This window comes from Neoarius graeffei, chromosome 6 (assembly GCF_027579695.1).
Source record: "Neoarius graeffei isolate fNeoGra1 chromosome 6, fNeoGra1.pri, whole genome shotgun sequence".
Classification (NCBI taxonomy): domain Eukaryota; kingdom Metazoa; phylum Chordata; class Actinopteri; order Siluriformes; family Ariidae; genus Neoarius; species Neoarius graeffei.
Window position 1 is genome coordinate 105,227,002 of NC_083574.1, and position 27,426 is coordinate 105,254,427.

The 27,426-nt window shown below is 43.2% G+C and overlaps 1 protein-coding gene across 1 annotated transcript; it reads right to left on the reverse strand.

Annotated features, from left to right (window-relative positions):
* Positions 1-883: 883 nt before the first annotated feature.
* On the reverse strand, positions 884-26,635 carry LOC132888484 (long-chain fatty acid transport protein 2-like). The gene is made up of 11 exons (XM_060924530.1): positions 26,585-26,635; positions 24,774-25,098; positions 17,538-17,747; positions 17,306-17,464; positions 17,029-17,153; positions 9,007-9,201; positions 7,536-7,626; positions 6,742-6,940; positions 6,330-6,427; positions 6,098-6,228; positions 884-1,060 (listed from the first exon to the last, which is right to left on the reverse strand). Exons 1-11 carry the CDS (start codon positions 26,633-26,635, stop codon positions 884-886), a joined length of 1,761 nt encoding a protein of 586 aa, XP_060780513.1.
* Positions 26,636-27,426: the final 791 nt, after the last annotated feature.

Sequence of the window (27,426 nt, forward strand, 5' to 3'; positions counted from 1 at the left end):
TATAAAATGTTCCCCACATGCATAGGACTGTTTTTATCATCCAATCTTTCCATTTAACTGCAGCTCACCATTTTTCTTGTCTTTCTGGGTTTACTGGGAAGTGGTGAAAAGTTAAACCAGGCTTATCTCCACCTGTTATTACATCCAAAAGCACTACAGGTCTTTGGCATTGATCTTTTTGATGGAACTTTAGAAAGATATTTGCTTACAATTGCTCATGTACACTTGTGCCAGTCGTTATCAAACACAAAGCCTGCCCGGTAACATAGCCATGTAAACAAATCTGCAGTTGCGATGATGTCATGTGAAAGTCCTCTATTACAGTTGTGTAAATCCTCACAGCTCCCCCTGCTGGATGACTTATTGTTTGGCTCAAATGTTGTGTCTTTGTGATGTAACAATTTTAGTGACTAAAATATTTTCTCACAGTCACCAAAGTCCATTTCTGCTCCAAGAACATTATTCATTATCATTTATACAAAAAACCTGTTTCCATCTTCCTTCTTTACATAATGTTTTATCTGTAGACCAACTTTTCTACCTTGGCCATGAAACACCTTTTTTGTTATGATTTTAAGCATTTGTGAAATCTTGGACTTTTCCATTCACTTTATTTAATTGATTAATTGGAATCAAAGAGTTGGATGGAAATCAAGAAAGAATGAAAACTGCAATTATTAAAAATCGTATTCATTCTTAATTCATTCAGTTATTAATGATTTTTTTTATTAAAAAGCTTCATTTATTTAATTTATTGAATCAATTCCCTTTTTGCACTCTTACACATGTTCTGTCTAGCTCTGTAAATTTTTAGGTGTTTTTCATAACATGCCAAGTGCATCTGAGACCATGAACATGATTTAGGAATTGAGAGAGAGAGAGTTCAAATTCTGATCTCCCCTGATATGATAGCATTGTAGTGCATGTGTGTGAGGGCGACGTAGCTCTTGCTGCTCTCCTGCAGAAAGTAGATGGGCAGACTCATTTTCCCAGGATCAAATCCATCCTTCATTAGAGACATTTTCACCTGTTTAAATGTCCCAGTCAGCTCCATGCTCCTCTGGAACAACAACAACAGTAATAGTAATAATAATACAACCCTAAATCAGAAAACGTCAGGACGGTGAGTAAAATGCAAATAAAAAAGACAGCAGTGATTTGTAAATGTACTTTGATTTGTATTTCATTGTAGACAGAATGAACCTGAAATATTTCATGTTTTGTTGGTCAACTTCATTTCATTTGTTAATTGACATCCATTCCTGCATTTCAGTCCTGCAACACATTCCAAAAAAAGTTGGGACGGGGAAATTTAGGGCAAGTAATGAGGTAAAAAAATTAATAATGATGTGAAACAGGTGATGTCAACAGGTGACTGTAATCATGATTTGGTCCAAAATCAGTCTCCAGGAAAGGCCAAGTCTTTGAGGAGCAAAGATGGGCCGAGGATCTCCAGTTTATCAACAAATGCATGAGAAAATTATTGAAGTGTTTAAAAACAATGTTCCTCAGAGAAAGATAGGAAGGGATTTGGATATTTCACCCTCTATGGTGCATAATATCATTAAACCATTCAAGGAATCTGGAGGAATTTCGGTGTGTAAAGGGCACAAGCCTAATCTGACCCCTGTGATCTCCAATCCCTCAGATGGCACTGCCTCAAGAACCGTCATTCATCTACAGCTGATAGAACCACATGGGCTCAGGATTACTTTGGAAAACTTTTATCAAGTTACAATACAGAGTTACATCCACAAACACCAGTTAAAACTTTACTGTGCAAAAAGGAAGCCTTATGTTAATTATGTCCAGAAGCGCCGTCGACTTCTCTGGGCTCGGAGGCATCTGGGATGGACCATCACACAGTGGGAACATGTATTGTGATCAGAGGAATCAGTATTCCAGGTCTTTTTTGGAAGAAATGGACGCTGTGTGCTCCGGACCAAAGAAGAAAAGGACTATCCAGACTGTTACCAGGAACAAGTCCAAAAGTCAGGGTGTGTCATGGTATGGGGTTGGGTCAGTGCCCTTGGCAAAGGTAACTTGCACTTCTGTGATGGAGCATTAATGCAGAAAAGTACACTGAGATTTTGGAGCAACATCTGCTGCCTTCAAAACGATGTCTTTTCCAGGGAGTTTTCAACAGGACAATGCAAAAGGAATGGAAACATTATAAAGTAGTAAATGCTTTACTGTCTCAACTTTTTTTGAAATGAAATAATAATAATAATAATAAGATTCAAAGTGTTCATTGTCATATGCACAGTAAGGAACATGTCTTCCTGCACAATGAAATTCTTAGTTTGTCATCCACCATGAATGGCAAATTACAACAATAGATAGGTGGAAGAAATAATACAAAGTAAAAGCAATATAGTGCAAAATAAAATGCAGTATAATACAAAATAAAATTAATATAGTATAAAATAAAGGTAATATAGTGCAAAATAGGCAGTATAATACAAAAATAAGAATGATAGAATGTAGCAGTGAAAAAGGGCAGTAGTGTGCAAACAAATGTAAACAGATGTAAACAGTCAAGGACAGTTTACAGGGAGGTAGTCCATGGTTATAGACTCCTGTCAGCTGTTCAGGAGTCTGATGGCGGTGGGAAAGAAAGAGTTCTTTAATCTGACAGTCCTGCATTTCACACTTCTGTACCTCTGGCCTGAGGGTAGAAGTGTGAACCGTCCATGCTGGGGGTGGGTGGGGTCTTTGAGGATGGAGGCAGCTCTCCCGTGGACTCTGCAGTGGTAGATGCTCTGCAGAGAGGGCAGTTGAGTTCTGGTGATCCTTTCAGCAGTCTTCACCACTCTCTGCAGGCATTTGTGGTCCATAGCCATAGTGCTGCCATACCACACAGTGATGCAGTTGGTCAGGATGCTCTCAATCGCACAGCTGTAGAAGTTGCTGAGGATCTTGGGTGACATACCAAACTTCCTCAGCCTCCTCAGAAAGTACAGCCACTGTTGAGCCTTCCTAACCAGCTGTGTGGTTTTAGGTGTCCACATGAGGTCCTCACTGATGTGAACACACAGATATTTGGAGCTGCTCACCCTCTCCACCTCAAGCTCCTGGATAAACAGTGGCCGATGAGGTCTCTTCTCCTTCCTCATGTCCATTATTATCTCCTTCATCTTGTCCGTGCTGAGGGTGAGGTGGTTGTCCTCACACCATGACATCAGACTGGCCACCTCCCTCCTGTAGGCCACTTCGTCTCCGCCAGTGATGCGTCCTATCACTGCGGTGTCGTCCATGAACTTCAGGATGATGTTGTCTTTGTGCGACACAGTCATGGGTGAACAGGGTGTACAGGATGGGGCTGAGGACGCATCCCTGTGGGGTGCCAATGTTTGTGATAATGCTGGCTGAAGTCTTATTACCAATCCTGACAGTCTGGGGCCTACCAGTCAGGAGGAGCCAGTCACAGAGGGTGGGGTGCAAACCAAGTGTGGACAGTTTATGGGTGAGTTTGTGGGGGATGACCATGTTGATGGCGGAGCTGTAGTCAACAAAAAGCATTCTGATGTAGGAGTCTTTGTTTTCCAAGTGGGAGAGGGAATAATGGAGGGCAGCAGCAATAGTGTCTGAGGTGGACCTGTTGGACCTGTAGGCATACTGCAGGGGGTTCAGGGTGTCCGGTATACTGCTCTGAATGTGGGCCAGTACCACTCTCTTGAAGCACTTTGAGATTATTGGAATGAGTGCTATCGGCCTGTAATCATTCAGGCAGGTAGGTGGACTCTTCTTGGGAAGGGGGATGATGGCTGTGGTCTTGAAGCAGGAGGGAACAGTGCTCTGGCTGAGGGAAAGGTTGAAGATAGCGGTGAAAACATCAGCCAGCTCATTGGAACATGCACTGTGGGCCCACCCAGGGATGTTGTCTGGTCCTGCTGCCTTCCTGGGGTTGAGCTTCCTCAGAGCTTTGTGTACCTGGCCTAATGATACTGTTGGTGGAGGGGAGGGGGGTTGGGTGCTTCAGATGTGTGTGTGTGTATGCCTCCTCTCTATGCTGTAGCTGGAGGCCTCAAAGTGAGCGTAAAAAGTGTTGTCTTCCGGCAGGCTGTCTGTGGAGCTGATGGTGCTGGTGGTGGTCCTGTAGTCTGTGATGTGCTGCAGGCCTTGCCATATCCGCCTGGGGTCAGCAGTAGAATAGAAGCCATCCAGCTTCTCTCTGTACTGTCTCTTGACCACTGTAATAGCTTTCCTCAGTCCATACTTCAGCGCTTTGTATTCCATCTCATTGCCTGGTCTAAATGCAAGAGAGCGAGCACACAGCATGTGTCATACCTGACTGTTTACCCAGGGCTTTTGGTTGGGGAACTTCCTGATCTGTATGGTGGGCATGATGTTGCAGACACATGTGCTGATATACCCAGTCACATACTCAGCATAGTCCTGTATGCTGACAGAAGAGTCTTCCAAAGTGGCTGCAGCTTTAAACACATCCCAGTCTGTCCAAGCAAAACAGTCCTGCAGGGTGCTCTCAGTCTCTGGGCTCCAGAGTTTGACTTGTTTGTTGACAGGGTTTGTTTGTTTTAGTCTTTGTCTGCAGGCCAGTTAGAGGAACAAAGAGATGTGGTCCGAGTGTCCGAAGTGGGGGTGGGGTGCAGCCCTGTATGCACAGTGCATGTTGCTGTAAACATGGTCCAGTGTGTTCTTATCACGGGTGGGGATGTCCACATGTTGGTAATATTTAGGGAATACAGTCCATAAATTGCACTGATTAAAGTTGCCGGCGATGATAAAAACAGCGTCGGGATGAGCCGTCTCTAACACGCTGATGTTGTCGTGGAGTTTGCTGAGTGATGCTGTGTAGTTAACTCATGGGGGGATGTAAACAGTGGCCAAAAACACAGCAGTGAATTCCCTTGGTAGATAATAGGGATGGCATTTCAGCAGTGACAGCTCCACATCTGGCGAACAGTGCTTATAGACAGACGGTCTGTATATCTCCACACCAAGAGTTGTTAATAAACACACACACACACCTCCTCCTTTAGCCTTACCAGAGGCTGCAGTCTGGTTTCCTCGGTGTACAGAGTGAGTCTGTAGCTGAATGGCACATTCTGGGACTTTGTCTGAGAGCCAGGTCTCAGCGAAAATTAGAGCGCAGCACTCTCTTATTTCCTGCTGTGCTGTGATTCTGGCTCTTAGTTCATCCAGTTTGTTTTCCAGAGACCACATGTTGGCTAGCAGAAGGCTAGGTAGTGGTGGTCAGCTAGCATGAGCTTTTAGCCTAGCATGGAGCCCCACCCTTGCCTTGCTTGCGTCGCCATCTCCAGAGCACTCTCCTGGGGTCAGCATGCTCACAAAGGCTCGGTGCTTCAGGGCCTTCCTGGGGCTGGTGGTGTCTGCGGGAGCGAACAATGAGTTGGAGCTCCGGTGGTATAAAACCAGTAAATTCCAAATGGCTGTGTGTGTTGGCAATATCCAGCAGTGCCTGTCTGTTATATGTTAGCAGTGCATGACATTTGTGCACTGCAGAAAAAACAGAAAATACACAAAAAAGAAGAAAAAGCTGGCATTCGAGAGTGGAGCGAGCAAACACGTCTGCCTCGAGGGGCGCCGTGCTGAAGGCATGCTGAAGTCACTTTTCTGAATTTATGTGCCTGTTATTTATTTATAATTAATTCACTAATGGCTGGATTGTTTCCAGTAAAGCATTAAATCAGTGTCCTGTACTCGCTAATAACAGCTCGCATGCTAGTTCACTAACTAGCCACATTGATGTTGCACGAGTAGACATGAATTGTGCAGTTAGCTTCTTTAAACATCTGGGCCTGATTAAACCTCAGCACTCCTGACTTTGGACATGTTTTTAGCCCTTTGTTAGGACCAGAGAGGACTAAATGTTCTCCTAATGACTGAGTTAGTGTCAAATGGCCTATCAAATTAATTATATTTTTAAAATCACAGCATTTGTTGGATTAAAAACAAAAGAGTGAAAGATTTCCTTTTATTTACTGAGGTTAAGGTTGGGGTTCAGTCTGTAATCTTGCATTAATTAGCTACAATGCTCATCATGTCAATAAAAGGTCCTTACAATGATAGAAAATGTTTGTGTGTGTGTGTGTGTGTGTGTGTGTGTGTATACCAGGATGCGTATGAAGCGTGGCTGGGCGTATGCAGGCAGGAAGTTGGTGACATGATTGAAAGCTTTTTTGCAATCAAACTCTTGCTGTTCCTTTATTGTCAATGCTGCCATGCCGACACGTACCTCATGACCTTTAATACAAACACACACACTGTTGGAAACAAAGTCAACATGGCTGAATATTAACAATAAGATGAAATATGATTTTATGATTGTAATGTTTTTTTTTTACCTGGAACCTCAACACCGTACACACTCACATCTTCAACAAAATCCAGCACTGAAATAATGTCAGCCACTTCAGTCGTGGCCACGTTCTCTCCTTTCCATCTGCACCATCAACAGTGACACGTCACAACCTCAAAACCCAGAGAGCCCGAGTTCCCTCTCTGATCTTTGTTCTGATGTAATATTGTGGGAGGGGCTTTGATTATAATATAATATTTTGGGAAGGGCTTTGGATATGATATAATATTTTGAGAATAGTTAATGGATTGGGAGGGGGCTTTGGTTATGATGTAATATTCTGCGAGGGGTTTTGGTTGGGATCTTTGGTCCTAAAGTATGTCTGTTCCTTTTTTTCTATTGAACAGCACCTCAGTTTCACCTCTCTCTCTCTCTCTCTCTCTTTCTCACACACACACCTGAAAGTGTCTCCAACCCGGTCCTGGAAGTACACAAAGCCATGGTGGTCCATCCTCATCAAGTCTCCACTGTTCAGATAAACGTCCCCATCCTCAAACACGTTACGCAGCTTCTTCTTCTCTGTTTGTTCTGGATTTCCTGCATATCCTGCAAATGGAGTGATCTCAGTGATCTTACAGACCAGGAGCCCTGTTTCACCTGCACACACACACACACACACACACACACACACACACACACACACACACACACACACACACACTTTTATTTAAATTGCTGTTGTAACAACAAAACCATGAAAGCTATTAATTATAATTTACAAAATATGTCTCTCCTAGTTTCTCAAATTGTTATGGTCTAGTCTCTCTTGGTTCCCCTAGTTTCTTGGTTCTAGACTCTCCTAGTCCCCTAAATTCTTAAGGTCTGTTAGGTCTGTCCTAATTCCCCTATTGTCATAATCTCTCCTAATTCCATTTAAACTGGAGGAAAATTAATTACTCTCAGAGCTCCTTATGTTTGATGTTTTCTACTTTGCTGTTCCACGTTCTCCTGGTTGCCCAAGATTCACACCTGTACGCTGAGTTGCTATAGTTTCTTAACATAGACAATATTGTGAAACTACAGGAGCACCATGTCTCGACTTGCAGTCTCTCCTGCTTCCCCTTGATTCTCTGGACAATAAGAATTACTCATAATCATTCGAGCATATTCTCCTGCTGTCTCTATTTTAAAGCTTATTAATATTCATCACACAGTCATGACTGATGAACAAGGTGTTATCTATCAGTCTCACCTGTAGGGACAGGGACACAGCGCCCTCTGCTGTCCCGCACCGGCCCCTGTACCTCAGGATCATACTGAATCAGTGAATGAGGAGACAATTTCTGCACGGAGACAGTTGGTACAGCATTTAATACAAAGTTATAATCCATGTAGATTGTCCCTGAAACTGAAGACATTGTTGACCCTTTTATTTATATTAACAGGAAAGGAGGAATTTTATTTAATCATATTATTTCCTATAATCTTATTTCTTATTTTGTTTATTTTGGGGATCAACATTTTTAGCTAGCTACTGCCAATTTCCCATTATCACTCCTTATGAAACATCTTTACAAACAGTTTTATTAATCAGGTGAGTGATTAGCAGGCTAGTTTACAAGGCATATTTCTTAGAGGTAAGATACAGAAGACCAGGGATCGACATTAACGGCAGTCCGACTGTTGAGGACAACCAAATGTTTGGTCCAGATGAATCAAATCCACATCAGCCTGTTCGAAGGGACGAGCTGAATATTTCCTGAAAATCACCATTTTTAAAGTAATTTTTTGAGTTACAGCAGTAAAGTTCCAACAAAACGAGTTCAGTCCCCTCAGTGATCCAGCTGTGTTATTGTTTATGGAATTCTGGGGAAGCCGAGTACAGCAGGTGTGTGTAAAAATAACCATGGCATAATATCTAATTACAGATTATTAGACTTCATTGAAATCGGAGAAATGGTGATCAAATACCTCAATAAAATAAATATCCGTGGTGAATCTTCATTTCATTCAGACATTCATTGTATTCGTCTTTTGTATGGTTCACATTAACCATCACAAATGTGGTAAAATATTTCGGGGGAATTTTACGACACTGCTGAGCTCACTGATGGTTTGTTTTCATTCACAGTATGATTCTGTCCGCCTTGTCATGTCCAACTCGTCTTCTTTAAATTAATTTATACTTCAGGTTTTACTAATCAGGATTAATCAGGATTTAACTTTATTTCCTCCAGAAGCTTTGAATTTGGGTGAGTCTAACTCTTAAAACTGCAGATCAGGTAATGGGTTAGAACACACACACCATAATGGGGCACTGGATAGTTTCTGTTTATTGGTACAGTTAAAGTTTAAGTTTTATTGAAAAGTTATAAATCATTAAAGCATAATGATTATCATAACTATACCTGCTTTTTGATAAACTTTGTTAATCACTTTATTTTCAGTAAACTAGTACACAGGAATAAAAAGGTTATGGTCAGGATGAGTGAAAAATGTTGCTGTTTATCTGACTGGATGAGTGGATTAAAGAGTTAATGTTGAGCTCTGAAGACCAAATTTTTCAAATAATTTTGGCCATTTTTTATGTCCTCCATCAAGGCATTTTGAACCTCACTACTATATGACTTCAAACCCACACTAGAATAGTGTGTCATCGAACTAACCACCATGACACTGAGGCACTTGTGACGGTGTTTGTAAAGATCCATTGGCACACTCACCTTTTGGAGAAAGTTCACTTTGCCCACAGCGCTTACTTTCCCCACGTAGTTAAAGAAGCCCATGTTCCCATCAGACGCAGCGTAGAACTCTTTAATGTTTTTCACACCAAACCTGTGCTGAAATTCTTGCCACACATCAGCACGAAGTCCGTTTCCAATGGCCATTCGCACCTTATGCTGCCAGTCTGTCTCTTTCTGGGGAAACAGACAGTGTTACTCTGTGCAACAGTCGAGAAGAAATAAGTAGATCAGTGATGTCAAAATGAAATTGTCCCTGGGCCACGTCAGCATCTTTTGAGACCCAGAAGAAGCTGTAATCAACATTTGTAATTTTTTTTTTACTTATTTTGTTCCTTTTTAAAAATCTTATCATGTGCTACCAGTAATCTAGTCTCTGAAATTAGAATATGATGTGTCTAGGAAGAAGAGCTAACAGAAACTATCATTACTAGATTCTATAACTGCATTAAAGTGAATGCAGTATTGGGTAATAATATTTATTATACTGATTAGCCTATAAAAATGTTAATAATAATAATAATAATAATAATAATAATAATAATAATAATAATAATAATAATGCATTCCTTTGTTTTGTCACATTTTATTAGATATCAGCTGCTGTGATGAGAAACCAGATCAGCCTGTTGTAGTGATGCACTTTTTCTGTTTCTGTCTGAAAGCTATGAGCCCAATAGCTGCATTATAAACACAGAGATATCGAGGTGAGAGAGGGTGAAGTAGTTATTTTAATCTTTGTCAGTGAAACTGCCATAAAGACATTTTATGGCAATGTTATTAATATGGAAAGATTGTTTGGTGATAGATTGTGCCTTAAATGATTAAATAAGAAATGAGCATCATCATTCACTCATACTGCTGTCTGACATCCAAGTCATGGGCGTGTCACTGTCACCAGTTTAACTGTAGAGATCAAGAAAACAATTATGATTTTGTTGAGTAGCGTACATCACCTCATTCCACTGAAATTATTTCCTGGTTACACCACTGCCAGCACAACACATGATGTGCCTCTGAGTTTGAGTTTTGAGTTTCTTTGAGTTTATTGAGACCCTTTAGTCCCTTAATTACGAGGCTAATCTTCCATGGTTTAAACATAAATACATGTACACAAAACATACCTATACAGACACAACATTTACATTATGTCAATTAAAAGGTATCTGAGGTCAGAATTGTTTAAAATGTGTCATACAATCGATGGACTCTGAATTGTTTTTAGATGCGAGTGTCAAACCAGCTGAGGTAGAAACCAGAATACACGTGTATATGGCTGTTTACGGTAACAACTCTTCGGATGTGCAAAAAAAGGCTGCTGTTCATCGAGTGTTAGTTCCAGTGGCGTGCACAGATAGACACGAGGTGGTGCTCAAGCACCTGCCCCTCTGCCCTCTGTCCAAAAAAGTGCCCTTTTGAATTTTTTTTTTACAGTTTACTGAGGCCAATGTCGACATGATCTTTTAGAAAAGCTGCGGCATTAAAAGCGTGTGTGAAAATAATGTCCCGATGTGTGCCCCCTCCGCACACACACCGGACCTCTGTCTCTCTTGCTCTGTCACGTGAACAAGCGTGCAGTGCATTCAATGTGAGGTTGCAGCAGCATAGCGTCCTGGAAGCCACGGCCTTGTCGTAGCGCAGACAACACATCGGGCAGTCAGTCAGCTCTTCCCCTGCCTCACCAGCCAGGTAACACATGAATCGAGTGAAAATGTATTGTTTGCCCTCTAAGCCCAAGCTGTAATTATTTTGTCGTGAAGTAGCCCGTCGCATACAGAAACAACTGCACATAAGTATTATATTTTTTGCTAGACCATTTTCAGATTTAGGAAAACAAAAATTTTTTTTCTATTTTGTTCAACTAGAGATTCCTGGCAAAGTCAAAAAGCCTTGATGTAATAAATTAACATTAAGTGGTGGTTTTACACCTTTAAAAACTAAAACGGGTCAGTGGCGACCCGAACACAAGAGGAGGGTTAATTCTCAGACTTTTATAATAAGGTGTTCCACATGCACAAAAAGGTGCCCTTTTTTCCCCCCAGAGCACTTGCCCCCCCAAATGTCTGTGCACACCACTGGTTAGTTCAGTACAGTGAGCTTGTGCATGCTGTATATACTGTATATAACAGTTATTCCATTAAATCGAGTCGTACATGAGCTGATAGGCGACGAGGCGCGTAGCACCAAGTTGTCTATAAGCCATGTACAATGAGACTGAGTGGAATAACTGTTTTATTCTATCCACATGCACTGGATTTTGAGAAACAGAGCAATTTTACTTTTGTTTTTTGGAAATTCAATAAATAAAAACTTTATACAAAATGTCCGACAGAATCATTTCTGCTTAGAATGTAAACAAACCAGCAAAATGACAGGAGCAACTTGTGAAAAATGTGATAATAATTCTTGAAAAATAAAAAAGGTACATTCTTACTATCAAATACTTTAATTCCATATTTTGTTGCTTTTTTTGTATTTCTGGGAGATTTCTTCTTTTTTAGGTTTTTTTTGGTGGTTGGCAAACCAACTTAAAAGGTGCATTACTGCCACCGACTGGGCTGGAGTGTGGAACAGGAGATATTGGGTGGAACTAGATTCTTTTAGCTATTTCTGTTTCTTTTAAATACTTGATCATTTTTGTGATTTTGTTTTTGAGTCGAGTTTTTATTTCATCCCTGGTTGGTTCAGCAATACACACCACCATTTTGTTTTTCTCTACTCACAGTATATGAGCTGATAGCCTAGTAGTAGAGTAGCCAATCAGAACACGCGATTGATCATATCCAGTGAATGTGGATAGTGTATGTGTAGTAGTAGTAGTAGTAGTAGGCACCCATTCATCTTAGAGGACAATGGCATAGCACTAGGAGCTGTTGCACTTTCTAGAGTGGCTGAATAGGCCAACTCTGCAGTGGCAGTCTCTCACGCATCTGACACAAACAAATTTAGATGGAGCTCTTGAGGATGTTGCTCTCACTTTACAATCAGCTCTTTTCACTTCAAGATGCTCGTTCCTGTCCCTTTCAGCTTTCTGCAAGCTGTTTCTCACACAAGCCCTCCAAGACTCCCGTGAGGCCTCGATGTTTTCCCAGGTGTTAGGATTGATACCTGCCAATTTCAGGTCCCTTTTGCACACATCCTTGAAGCGGAGGTGAGGTCTTCCAACAGGATGAGTCCCTTCATGCAATTCCCCGTACAAGATATCCTTGGGAATGCGCCCTGAGTCCATATGGTGCACGTGCCCTAGCCACCTGAGATACCTTTGGATCAGCAGAGTGTGGATGCTTGGAATGCCAGCACATTTGAGGACCTCCATGTTGGTCATGTCCTGCCAAGAGATGTCTTGGATGCGCCTGAGGCAGCGGAGTTGGAAGCTGTTAAGCCGTTTTTCTTTTCTGGCATATGGTGCCCAAGACTCGCTGCCATACAGTAGAGTGGAAAGAACACAGGCTTGGTACATGCAAAGTTTGGTGTTCGAAGATAACTGGCAGTTGGACCAAATTCTCTTGTTCAGTCTTGACGTGACACCTGCAGCTTTACCGATTCTTGCACCGATTTCAGCATCCAAGGAGAGGGAACTAGTGATCGTTGAACCCAGATATGTAAAGCTCTCGCCTGCCTCTACATAGCTGTCATCAATGACAATGGCTGGAGGGGAGTCAGCACCCTGCGCAAGAATGTTAGTCTTCTTGATGCTAATCATTAGCCCGAACTCTCTACAGGAGTAGGAGAAGCGATTCACTAATTGCTGGAGGCCAGCCACAGTTCGAACAGTGCCGCATTGTCAGCAAACAACAGCTCACAAAAAAAGACCTCCATAACTTTCATCTTAGCGTGGAGCCTGGTAAGGTTAATGAGCTTGTGTTCTGGTGTGGAGATAGACACCTTCGTGACAGTCACCAAATGCAAAATTGAGGAGCATGGAGAAGAATATCCTGAAGTGAGTTGGTGCCACAATGCAGCCCTGCTTTACTCTGCTGCTCACTGGGAATTAATCATAAGTTGCTCCACTGACGCAGACTGTGCTTTGCATGCCATCATGGAAAGATGTAACCATGTTGTAAAGTTTCGGGGGACAGCCGATTTTCTTGAGGATTGCAAAAAGACCACTTCTATTGACTAGATCAAAGGCCTTCGTAAGGTTGATGAAGGCGATGTAGAGAGGCTGCTGCTGTTCCCGGCACTTCTCCTGAAGCTGGCGTAGTGGGAAGATCATATTTGCTGTAGATCTATGACCTCTAAATCCGCAATGTGATTCTGGATAGACACACATAACAAGAGGTTGCAGGCATCCCAAGACGACATGAGCAAATACTTTCCCGACGATGACAAGAAGTGAGATTCCGTGGAAGTTGTCGCAGTCGCTGTAGTCACCTTTGTTCTTGAAGAGGGTGACAAGAAGTGAATCACGCATGTCTTATGGGACTCAGCCCTCCTCCCAGCAGAGACATAGCAGCTCGTAGAGGTATGGCAATATGGTCAGCATACCAGAATTCAGTACTTCAGGTGGAATGCCATCGTTCCCTGCAGCCTTCCCGCAAGTGAGATGGTCGATAGCTTTACTGAGCTCATCCATAGTTGGCAGTTGGTCAAGTTCCTCCATGACGGTGAAGTTTGGTAGGGAAGATAGGGCAGTATCAGTGACTATGTTATGTGTGTTGAAGTTGTTTGCGTGGGTCTTTGATGATGTTCCCTGCTGTAGACTTAAGGGGGATGGTTTTAGTGGGTGTAGGACCTGTCGCTGCTTTGATGCCCTCGTACATTCCCCTTGCATTCCTGTTTGCAGCTGCTGTCTCAATTTTACAACACAACCTAAGCCAGTAGTCATTTGCTCAGCAGTGTGCAGTCTGCTGTTCAACACTCTGTGCAGACCTGAGAGCATCATATGTGGTGGGGAAGGGGTTTTGTTTGTAGGCCAGCAATGATTTCCTTTTCACTTCACTTACTGGTTGCATAATTTGCCAAGAAGTTGCATACCAGTCTGCATTTCTGTGCTCCTTTTTCCCATATGCTGTAAGAGCCGAGCTATAGATGGCATTATGGAGCTTGGACCACTTAGAATCAACAGCAACATTGCTGACCGTGGTGTTCTCCATAGTTGCATTGAAATAATCTACAAACTTCTGCTTTTTCATGGGATCATCGATGCAGAAGGTGTTGATGTGAGCTAGACCCTTGATTTTGACATGATGGATCTTCTTTGGGGGTGGCACGGTGGTGTAGTGGTTACCACTGTCGCCTCACAGCAAGAAGGTCCTGGGTTCGAGCCCAGCGGCCGGCGAGGGCCTTTCTGTGTGGAGTTTGCATGTTCTCCCTGTGTCTGCGTGGGTTTCCTCTGGGTGTTCCGGTTTCTCCCACAGTCCAAAGACATGCAGGTTAGGTTAATTGGTGGCTCTAAATTGACCATAGGTGTGAATGTGAGAGTGAATGGTTATTTGTCTCTATGTGTCAGCCCTGCGATGACCTGGCGACTTGTCCAGGGTGTACCCTGCCTCTCGCCCATAGTCAGCTGGGATAGGCTCCAGCTTGCCTGCGACCCTGTAGAAGAGGATAAGCGGCTACAGATAATGGATGGATGGATGGATGGATCTTCTTTGGCCTCAACTTCACTTTGTTGGCAACATGGGAATGGTCTGTGTTGCAATCGGTGCTGTGATAAGCACAGGTGATGAAGACATTGCATTGGTCTCGCTGCCTAGTGATGACAAGGTCTAGCTGGTGCCAATGGCAGGGTCCGGGATGGCACCAGGAAGCCTTGTGGATCTCCTTGCACTTGAAATATGTGTTGGTGACACACAGGCTACAGAAGAAGCACAGTTCGAGTAATCACTGCCCATTTTCATTCATCTTGCCAATTCCATGGACACCTAAGCAAGCAGGCCAAGATTGACTGTCGGCTCCCTCCCAGGCATTGATGTCGCCTAGGGGAAACAGGCTTTCAGCAGTGGGTATCCTGGATATGGCAGCATCTAGTGCTTCATAAAACTGATCTCTGGCCTCTGGAGTTGAGTAGAGGGTCAGAGCATAAGCACTGATGATGGTTACAGGGCCTGACGATGTGGACATGTGAAGTGTGAGGATTCTGTCTGTACCGCCAGATGGATTTTCAATAGAGGCAGTAAGTGGGTTCTTCACAGCAAAGCCAACACCATGATGCCTTGGCTGAGCTAGTGGCAGACATTGCCAAAAGAAGGAGTAGCTGAACTCTCTGATGGAACTGCAATCAGGGAGGTGGATTTCTTGCAGGCACACGATGTCGATGTTCAGTCATGCCGGCTCCCTGTCGATGACTGCAGTCTTGTGTGCATCGCTTATGTGCTGAAGGTCTTCGGTCAGCTCCTGGGACATAGCATGAACAGTCCAGCTTGCGAAGCAAAGAGCTGGAGTCTTCTTATATCTGTCATTGTTGCCTGGTGTGGATTTACAGCCTGCTTGTCAAGGGTTGCTCTAAGCCCCACACACCCAGTGAAGCAGCCAGGCTGTGGCGGAACAGCACCTTACTGGCTGGGGGCTGCCCATCTTGAGGTGGGCAGTAGCTGTTCAATGAGATGCAATGGCCTCTCCCACTGTCGGAAGTGACCCCTGATGCTTCGTTCCTATGCCAATTGGATAGAAGCTTATCACCTGTCACTGCTACATCCTGTGTTTTGCTGATATCTTGTGACATCGATGGAATGTCCTCTCCACGTGTGCTACATTGCCTGGGCAAGGTTATGGTAATCTTGGGCTGCCTACACGTCAAGATTCCCCTCTCGGCATTGCTGATATAATCCAAAGGAAAGGGTGAACCAATACAGTTTGCTATTAGCTCAGCTACAGGAGTTGACAGAAGGGGATGCGTCCAACCACCTTAGGGTCTCCACTCAAGATTTTTTCAGGTTTACTCCTTAGCCTTTACTATGACAAAGCAGCTGGGAGGAGATCACTTTTTGTGTGGTCCCTACCCTTCGACCAATACAGCATGGGTGGCCAAATCAGGAGCATGGAGCTCCAGCCGACATAGCTCTAGGGGTCATTGGGACACACAAACTGCCCCACCATGTTAAGGTGGTGATCCCAAGCAAGGCAGGGTGTGTGTGTGTGTGTGTGTGCACTAAGTAAAAGTGGGGCAGCACGGTGGTGTACTGGTGAGCACTGTCACCTCACAGCAAGAAGGTCCTGGGTTTGAACCCGGCAGCCGGCGAGGGCCTTTCTGTGTGGAGTTTGCATGTTCTTCCTGTGTCTGTGTGGGTTTCCTCCAGGTGCTCCGGTTTCCCCCACAGTCCAAAGACATGCAGGATAGGATAACTGGTGGCTCTAAATTGACCATAGTTGTGAATGCAAGTGTGAATGGTTGTTTGTCTATGTGTCAGCCCTGCAATGACCTGGCAACTTGTCCAGGGTGTACCCCACCTCTCACCCATAGTCAGCTGGGATAGGCTCCGGCTTGCCTGCGACCCTGCACAGGATAAGCAGTTGCACATAATCGATGGATAGATGAGTAAAAGTGGAGTCCCAATGAGTGTAAAATGTGTTTGTAAATAATCCTATGTTATTTCTTAAAAAGCAAATTAAGTGTTGGATTAAAAACTCATCTACCTTATGTCAATAAAGATACAAATGTCATTGTCTGGTGATCAAGTGTTTATGAGATACATTGCCTTGCACTTATGATCAGCTTCCCTGTGGTGGTATACGCTCATTGTTCATACGTATGGACATCATACGGTTGCGAAAGCTGTCAAAAATCAGGCCAATGCTTCACCATATTCTCTTAATATTAGCTTTGCTCCGCTACAATAGCGGTCACTATGCAATCAATCTGCTGTGAATTCTGTATAAGTTTGTGAAAGTTTTGAGCAGTGTTATAGGCCTATAGCTGTTTGCTAAGTGGCTAGAGTGCTAAGCACCTGCTTTGCTAACTAAATTCTTGGCTTGCCAAAAGGCAAATGTGCCAAGTATCTGGTTTGTAACTAGTTAGCATGAGTGTGATTGTGTACATTATGTTGCATTGTGTTGTGTTACCTTGGGTGTGTTACAGAGGTAGCGCATGACCTCACCAATATACTGGATCACCGTCACATTGTATTTCCTGCAGTCATCCCAGAACTGAGACACAGAGAACTTCCTCTTTAACACCACTGTGATTCCTGATCACACACACACACACACACACACACACACACACACACACACACACACACACACACACACACAGGCAATATTTAGAGTGAAATCTACAGAACATTTGGGAAACATCAACAGTGTATAAAAGAGGTGTTTGTAAGAGCTGGAGTCTTACCCCTCTCTATTGCCCCATTCAAGCCAATGATCAGTCCTGAAGCATGGTAAAGGGGGAGGGGTATGTAGATGACATCATCATGCTTGACGCCAAACAGAGACAGGAAGAAAGTGCCAGCCCATATTCGATCGTGAAGTATAACCCCTACTTTAGGGAGACCTACATACACACACCAACACATGGTTTAGATGTTGCTGTGTGTGGTTGTGAATATCAGTGTGTAGTTGTGTACCTGTAGTTCCTGATGTATAGATGTACACGGCAGGACTTCTCATTGTGACGTTCGCTCTCAGTGTGTGACTCACGGGCCCATCATCACTGTTGTCTATCTTGTCTTTCAGAGACTGGAGTCCATCCATGTCACAATTATCGCACAACAGGAAAACACACACACCACGTTCATGCAACTCCAGCAGCACCTCACAAACAGCACTGCGATACTCTGAAACAACACACCAATACATCATAAACCTCAGACATCTTACCACAATAGTCTGAAATAACACACTGGAACACTGCTTGACAACACCATATGAGACACACTTTCTGCTTTTGGGACAGATGCACAGTATAGAGAGATGTCTGTGAAGATTCTCAGTCATCCAGGTCATAGTAAACTGTGGGTGGTAAAAGAGAGCAACTGGACTTGCTTGAAGATTCTTGAAGACGTTTCACCTCTCATCCGAAAGACTTCTTCAGTTCTGTCTGACTAATAGGGAGTATCAGGTATTTATTCTCTCATGGATGAAAAGCAATCCTAAGGTGTTGTTGAGTCATCCTGTTGGTGTGGGTCACTGGGGGCTGGGTGTGAACGGCCTAGAGAGTTGTTGGGGTGATCAATGAATTGTTGGTTCTCTCTGTTCTCCTGTGAGTGTGGGTTTGTGTGTGTGGGTTTCCGGTAGACCTCAATGCTAAGGCTTCTGTTTTGTCTTTTTTTATGAATAATATTTATTGAAGGAAAGAAAGATATTTTACAGAATATCAATATACAACATATCCCTTCCTAATTTTGGTTGTACACAGAAAGAAAAACATAGAACAACAAACAACAACCCCAGCCAACCCCCCACCCCCACAAGAATAGCAACTGGGAAAAAAAAAGGAAAAAGCAAAAGAGAAACAGAACAAAGACAGCCAGCCAGATAAAGATGTACAGTGGTAAGACAGTGAAAACTCAGACTGTGATAATGGAAAAAAAAAAGGAATAAAGAGAGCTCAGGAGCTAGGGGTCAGCAGCCTGGGTTTCTGACCATTTATCCAGCAGTGGCTGTCAAGTTTTGGAGAAGGCTCTCTCCCTACCTGTGTTGTTATAGGGTAACTATTCTAAGTGCAAGACACTGCCCAGATCCCTAAGCCATTGCTGGAACAGAGGGCAGGCTTCTGATTTCCAATGGTGCAGAATGAGGCGTTTAGCCAAGAGAGTGCAGAGGGAAATAGCTTGTCCTACATAGCCACTGATGTTGGGATTGTATTCTACACAGCCAAAAATGGCAAGGAGTGGTTCAGGTGCAATAGTTTTATGGAATGCTTTTGAGATATAGTCAAATATGAGAGACCAGAAAAGAGTCAATTTAGGGCATCCCCAGAATTGATGCGTCAGAGTCCCTGTTTGCTGTTTACATTTAACACATAACAGAGATGTGTTAGGGTAAATACTATGTAGCCTGGCTTTGGAGAAGTGAAGCCTGTGGACTACCTTAAACTGTAACAAAGAGTGTCTGGAGTTTATTGAAGTACTATGAATCATGTCTAGAATGCCCTCCCATACTGTTGTGCAGAGTTCTATTCCAAGTTCCTGTTCCCAACTATTTTTGACTTTATCGGTGGACACTTTTTGATGGGCCACCAATATGCCATACAGAGTGGAGATTGTACCTCTGTTACCTGGAGTAAGATGCATAAGACTGTCCAGAATATTGTGTTGGGGTGTATGTTCATACTGTGTTTTATATGAGTTCTGATAAAATGTCTGATTTGAAGGAACCTGAAAAAGTGTGAGGATGGTAGGTCATTTAACTGATGCTGAAAGGAAACTAGACACCCTTCAGAGTACAGGTCCTGTATACAAAAAATGTTATTGGCTCTCCACTTGGAAAAGACTGGATCCATTAAGGCAGGAGAGAATGCATGATTATGACAGATTGGACTGTCTATATAGACTTTGGGCAAATCTAGAAAATGTTGGAATTTTTTCCAAATTTTAAGTGAATGAAGTATAACAGGGCTTTTAGTATAAGAAGGTATTTTAACTTTAGGAGGGTTGTTAAAGGTCCCATGGCATGAAATTTTCACTTTCTGAGGTTTTTTAACGTTAAAATGAGTTCCTCTGACCTTCTTAAGTCACCACAGTGGCTAGAAATTTCATAATGTGTAAACCAAACTATGCCCAACATTTGAGAATGGCGCGTCAAAACGGCGCGTTGATAAGCTCTTCCCTTTACTACGTCAGCAAGGGAGATGATCCCCACGCCCCTCCTCTGGATTCTCACCCACTGTATGGATTGCCCGCCCAGTTGTAGCGAGGAGACCATAGAGGACACAACAACATGGCATCACCTAAGCGAGCGAAACATGGAAATTGCGCTGTACATGGATGTGACAACACAGAAAAGAGTCTGTTTTTACTGCCGACGGGAGAGCCCCTGAAGACGCAGTGGCTTAATTTTATTTACTTCAATAATACGCCGTTGAGTCTACCTAAGACGGTGTATGTTTGTCGGAAGCATTTTCCTGAGGAATGTTTCCACAACTTGGGACAGTACAGGGCAGGTTTTGCACATCAACTGTCACTGAAGCCTGGGTCCGTACCAAGCATCCCTGCCGCATCAGCAACAAACACAGAACAAGTAAGTGTATAACTGGTCGTTTTGCCGTGTTTTAAAATCGGTGCGTTAGCCTAGCAATGGCTACATTAGCTGTGCAGCTAACTGCTTCCTGCAGTTAGCCAGGTAATCTGTGCTACAAAACTAAAGAGCATGCAGCATGCTCTGTTAAACTGAGTTTAGTCTGGAAATTGACTGTAACTTATGAGCTTATGTTTGACTATTGCACCGCAATGCATGTCTTCTGTTGGATAAGCGATATGTTGCTGTAGTTGCTGCTTCTATCCTCTTTGGTTATGGAGTGCGTGTTCAAGCCTAGGGTATTATACATTCGTAAACTACCACTCTGAACACTCTCATTCTCTGTTCTCTGTATCACGTTGAGTTTACGAAAGGAGTCCGAGGGAGAACAGGGTTTTGTCTTAGCAGCGTGGCTACAGGCGCTGATAGCAGCGAGTATGTGTGTGTGCAGCTTGGTCAAGCCCCTCCCCTCCCCCCGTGGCCCGCCCCCACCCTCTACCCTTCCCCGCCTCCTGCTTCTCATTAGCAAAACGATGCACTGGGAAAAGCGCTGAAATGGGGCTTTCTCCCAGGAGGCTATATTTATGTGCCGAGGGTTCATTTCGAGAAAGGCTGCGGATATAACATCCGGAAGCCTCCATGAGCCCGTTTAAAGCATCAACAAACCACCATGCCATGGGACCTTTAAGCAGGGCAGGGAGAGAGGTGGGCCCACATGAAAATACTTCCATCTGAAGGCACATGGGGGCATCATCTTGATTGTAATGAGCCATTGAAAGGGCACTGCGCCAATGCAGTAAAACATTCAAGTTTGCCACCCAGTAGTAAAGTTTAAAGTGGGGCAGGCTGAAGCCTCCTTCTGCCCTTGATTTCACTAAGTGTTGTTTAGAAATTCTAGGTAGTTTATTGTTCCGAATGAAGGAAGATATGATTGAGTCAAGTTTTTTAAAGAAGTAGAGGGGGATGAATACAGGGATATTTTGAAAAATGTAAAGAAATCAAGGAAGGACAACCATTTTTATGGCATTGATGCGTCCCACCATAGAGATGGGCAATGTGTTCTAAAATTTAATATTCTGTTTGAATTGTTGCAGTTTGGATTCCCAATTACTAGAGAGGAGCTTTCGATGATCACGTGTTACTATTATGCCAAGGGATTTGAATTTGTCTGTTGCAATTTTAAAAGCAGTTGTATGGAGGAAATTAAGATCTACTTTGTCAGATATGGGCATTAGTTCACTCTTGTTCCAGTTGATCTTGTATCCTGAGAAGCTACCAAATGTGTCAATGAGCTGTAGTAGAGGAGGAATAGAGGATTTAGGGCGAGAGATGAATAAAGTAATATCGTCCGCAAACAGGGATATCTTATTCTTGACCCCCAAAATATCAATCGGGGCTATCTCCTGTTTTGATCTTATTTGGCTGGCTAGTGCCTCTAGAGCTAGGTTGAATAGGTAGGGTGAGCAAGAGCAACCTTGACGTACACCCCTATGAAGAGGAAATTATTCTGAAATGTCACCATTTGTGATTATTGAAGCTTGAGGATGAGCATAGATAATTTGAATCCATCTAATAAATTCAGGACCAAAATCAAAGTATTTTAAGGTGGTGAACATGTATTCCCTTTCCAAAAAATCAAACGCCTTTTCTGCGTCTAATGCTATAACCACAGACTCCTCCTTCTGCTTATTGTAAATTATATTGAATAAACGGCGCAGGTTGAAATATATTTGCCTACCCGGGACAAAGCCAGTCTGATCAGGATGTATAAGGCTAGCTATGTGTTTTCGGAGTCGATTAGCCAAAACCTTACTAAGAATTTTTATTTCCATCTGCAGGAGAGATATTGGACGATATGACGCCATGTCCAGTGGGTCCCTGTCTTTTTTGGGGATGAGTGTAATGTTGGCATTGTATAGTGAAGGTGGCAGTTCTGCTGTTTCTTTTGAGTAGGCAAACATTTGCAGCAACAAGGGGGCTAAGTCGGACAAGTATTTTTTATAGATTTCAATGGTAAACCTGTCAGGGCCAAGGGCTTTGTTGTTAGGGAATTTAGATATGGCAGACTGGATTTCCTCCAAGGTAATGGGGGCTTCTATTGATTCATAAGCTTCTTTATTAAGTTTAGGAAGCTGGCTCTTCTCTAGAAAATCATTCATTTTCTGTAAGTCAGAGGATTTAACTTTAGACTGGTATAGTTCTTCATAGAATGAAGCAAATGCTTTGTTTATTTTTTGTGGATCTGTTATGAGCTTGCCTTGTTTATCCTTTATTTTGTGTATTGCATGGGTAGCCTGAGAGTGGCGCAATTGCCTTGCTAGGAGCCTGTGGGGCTTGTCACCAAGCTCAAAGTATTTTTGTTGTGTTCTTGCAAGTAGCGTGTGAACTCTTTGAGAGAGGATGGTGTTATATTCATATTTTAAGCTTGTAATTTTTTCAAGAGTACTGTCACTGGGGGTTGTCTTATAGAGGTCTTCCTGAATAGATAGGTCCCTAATTAAATCTTCCAGCCTCTTGGCTTCAGCTCTTCTTTGCCTGGATACATAAGCTATGATGTGGCCCCTGATTACTGCCTTGAGTGCCTCCCACAAGGTTGTGTCATTTACATCGCCTGTGTCATTTTCAGAAATAAAAAGAGTGAGATCTGATTTTGAAGAAAGTCAGTAAACTGTTCATCGTTAAGTAGAGTCAAAACGCCATTGATTACAGGCTGCTCTTGCAGAGCCTATTTTTAGTACCATGGACATAGGCGCATGGTCTGAAATCACTATAGGGTGATAGGTTGCTGAGTCTACAGCTGATAGTAATTTGGAGTCCACTAAAAAATAATTGATGCGAGAATATGCTTTATGCACTGGAGAGAAAAAGGAGTAGTCTCTTGCAGTTGTGTGATGGAGACACCACACGTCAACTAAGTTAAGGTTTTCCATCAAAGTATTAAAGGGGATGCATGAATTAGATTTTTGAGGGGATTTGGAGAACTGTTTGTCCAGCAGGGGATCAAGTACGCAATTAAAGTCTCCTCCAATTATGACATTTGTGCTGAAAAAATCTGGAATCATATTAAAAACCTTTTGGAAAAAATCAGGGTTGTCAAAGTTAGGTGCATAGAGGTTTACTAATGCTGTAGGTACAGAGTTTAAGGTTCCAGCTACTATTACAAATCTACCATTGGGATCATTTATTACTGAGGACTTAATAAAGGGGATATTTTTCCTAATTAAAATTGCTACCCCCCTTGCTTTGGTAGAGAAGTTTGCTTCATATAGTTGATCTACCCAGCCCACCTTAAATTTCCCTTTAGAAGTATGCTTGATGTGTGTTTCCTGGAGAAATATTATATCTGCGCACAGGGACTTCAGGTGAGAAAATACCTTTGCTTGTTTTATAACATGACCAAGGCCCTTGACATTCCAGCTAACAAATTTGTAACCCCCTCTGTGCACTTGAGCTACATTTTTAGCATGTGTCACTCTCTATGTCTCATCTCATTATCTCTAGCTGCTTTATCCTTCTACAGGGTCGCAGGCAAGCTGGAGCCTATCCCAGCTGACTACGGGCGAAAGGCGGGGTACACCCTGGACAAGTCGCCAGGTCATCACAGGGCTGACACATAGACACAGACAACCATTCACACTCACATTCACACCTACGCTCAATTTAGAGTCACCAGTTAACCTAACCTGCATGTCTTTGGACTGTGGGGGAAACCGGAGCACCTGGAGGAAACCCACGCGGACACGGGGAGAACATGCAAACTCCGCACAGAAGGGCCCTCGCCGGCCCCGGGGCTCGAACCCAGGACCTTCTTGCTGTGAGGCGACAGCGCTAACCACTACACCACCGTGCCGCCCACTCTCTATGTTTATAAAGCAAAATATATACACTGTCATTAAGAATATTAAAAAGTGCTGGCAAAGAGAGAGAAATAAAGGAAAACATAAAAAATATAAACTACATACAAAACCCCTTACCCCAGTTGTCTCTAGTCTGAAGACTGCCCAAATGGCAGCTACAACTACTAAAAGACATTTCTAAGACTATCCTGTCTCACACTCGCAGCCCACCTGGCTGATAAGTCTGCCCCACAACGTACTATTAAGTTATTAGTTATAGTTAACAGGTAACAAACAGCATACAACAAATAGAACAGTGTTGCCATCAACACTATTTGGGAGACCTGCCTCGTAAATATGAGTATCGTGTTATAGTCCCATTAAAAAAGATTGAATGAAATGAAAAAAGGACTAGCAGTAGTGATTATATAAACTAGGGTGCAGTGGCAATTTCGTGCAGCTTAAAACACATTTAGTGCTTAAACATTTGAAAAACACAATCACTTTTTAACCAGTTCTAAATTACTAATTTAAGAGCATCTACTTGTTTCATTTACACAAAAAAACCTAATCAACAAGGATGCCTGGCATGTAGACCCAAGCTAACCATTGAAATAAGAACTCACAGTTGGATGTTTTAAAGTTCCGTAACAGTCTACAAGGCACAGTGAAGATGTGTACAAAAGGATATTTATCTTGTATCCTCCGTGTTGTTTAGATTCGGGTTTGAAAGACGATGTTTAGACACAAGGTCCTCCGCTTCCTTGACCGAGTAAAGACGCGGCTTGCCCGTGCCTACAAGTGTGACAAACAGCCTGGCAGGGTATTGCAAAGAGGGTTTGAGTCCAAGGCTGTAGAGTTCCTTCATAACATCTCGGTATTCAGACCACATTTCCAGAACGTCAGGGCTGTAGTCTTCGAAGATCTGAATTGGAGTGCCACGGTACTGAAGTTTGCCTCGAAGAATGCGGGATTCGCGTATCACCAGGTCACCGGTCTGGTACTTGTGGAAACAGATGACAACCGAGCGAGGTCTACCCCCGGTGCCATGCTTGAGTGTGCGGTGGGCACAGTCCAGCTCAGGTGTTGAAGTGAGAACTCCTTCCCCCAATACCTCCACCAGAAGTTCTGCAAAAAAATCAGTTGGGCGTGAGCCCTCAATCGACTCAGGAAGGCCAAAAATGCGAATGCTATTCCTTCTGCTTCATCCTTCTAAGTCTATAACTTTTGCTTGTAGCTTAGCAATGTCGTCGGCCATGGCTAAGCAGCTAGCCTCGAGAGCCCTAATAGTCTCACTGGTTTCAGTAGCGTTGGACTCGAGGGAAATCACCCGCTTGTCATGGTCATCAACTTTTGCTTGAATTGTGTCCAGTTTAGATTCAAGTGTTGAAATCGCAGATTTGAAGTCAGTTGAGAGAGCTGCTCGAAGTTCTTCATGCATGGCAGCTATGGCTTTCATGTTCACTTGGCTAGCGGCTGCACTGTCTTTGGATGTATTTTCGCCCTTTTTTGTGTATCTTGCAGGTCTTGTGGTCATCTTGTTGTCAATCTAAATTGTTGTTAGTTAGATGTTGCTGTTTGTCAATTGTGTCATTGTGAAAAGGGGCTAAAATTAGGATTTTTTTAAAGAAAGGTGGGAGCATAGACAAAATGTGTCTACTCCATGCTCGCGAAGCAGGAAGTCCAGCTTCTGTTTTGTCTAATGTGTACATCACAAACCAAGAAGGCTAGATTATTCCCACTGACATCCTCCCAGGTGAAACTGATGTTGATATCCACTACATTGATGTGCTTAGAGAAGGCTTCCACCTCATGGGTTTTGATTTTAACCCAGGTGTCATCCACATATCTGAACCAGTGGCTGGGAGCAACTCCTGAAAGTAAGTCGATGTTAATATCCACTCCTGACCTTGCAACACAGGGCTCAGAACATTCCTACAACGATAGAGGGAAAAGAGAAGGAGCAGAATCACATCAAGAAAGCACTTCAGAACTGTGGGTATCCCAACTGGGCTTTCTTCAAGAGCAGAAAAAGGAACATAATGGACAAGGAGGATAACAGGAACAAATGCAAGAACATTGTCATTCCCTACATTTCAGGTCTATCTGAGAAACTCAGGAGGATCTTTTACAAACAGAACATTCCGGTACATTTCAGATCCAGTAACACCCTGAAGCAGAAACTGGTCCACCCTAAGGACAGAATAGCCAGACACAAACAGGACAACGTAGTGTATGCAATTCAGTGCAGTGAGGAATGCACGGACTCGTATATTGGTGAAACCAAGCAACCGCTTTACAGGCGTATGGCTCAACACAGGAGAGCCAGTTCCTCGGGCCAGGACTCTGCTGTCTACCTTCATCTTAACAACAAAGGACACTCATTTCAGGATTGCAACATACATATTTTAGCCAGAGAGGATCGTTGGTATGAGCAAGGAGTTAAAGAAGCCATTTTTGTCAACCTGGAACGGCCATCACTGAACAGAGGTGGGGGTCTAAGACATCATTTATCAGCCACCTACAATGCAGTCCTTGGCACACTTCCCAGACAGCTGAATGCACACCAAATCCCAGCTGTTTTCAGTGACTCGCAGGAGGACAGAGAGAACCAGCAATCCATTGATCACCCCAAAGACTCTCGAGGCCATTCACACCCAGCCCCCAGTGACCCACACCAACAGGATGACTCAACGACACCTTAGGATTGCTTTTCATCCATGAGAGGATAAATACCTGATACTCCCTATTAGTCAGACAGAAATGAAGAAGCCTTTCGGATGAGAGGTGAAACGTCTTCAAGAATCTTCAAGCAAGTCCAGTTGCTCTCTTTTACCACCCACAGTATATAGAGAGAAATTTGATGAGTGCTTTAAATCTGATGCAGTAGTCAAATCTTAAGATGACAAGTGACTGACCAAGTGTCCTCCATGGAAAGCAAAACCTGGATCATCATCCTGATGTTGTAAAGAAGAAATCTGCATGAGCAAATCATGTTAGTAGTGTGATGTAAGAAGGGTAGTTGGTTGTCCAAGACGATACCAATGTTACATGTGTTGTGGTGTGATTTGACAGTTCTTCAGGGAGATCATGACATAGGGATGAACTGTCTTCCTTGACAAGATGTGCACCAGACATGCTGATATCTGTGCAGAACCATGAGTGTCTGAGTGGATATAGAGAATATGACCTCGCTATGAGAACAGAAGAGGACCCAGCACTGAGCTTTGTGGGATATCGCTGGAGAGTCTGCATAGACAGGTGAAGATCTCCCTGTTATGTGAAATGACTGTCCCTTCAGGTAAGAAAGGGTGAGCCACCACCATGCTGTGCCACCAATTCTCATGGGGAACGGACAAGATAGTCTTGCACTTGAAGATGTTGAACCCTTTACAGAGATCAATATGAACCAGGACCAATGACTGTATGGCTGCTCTAGCAA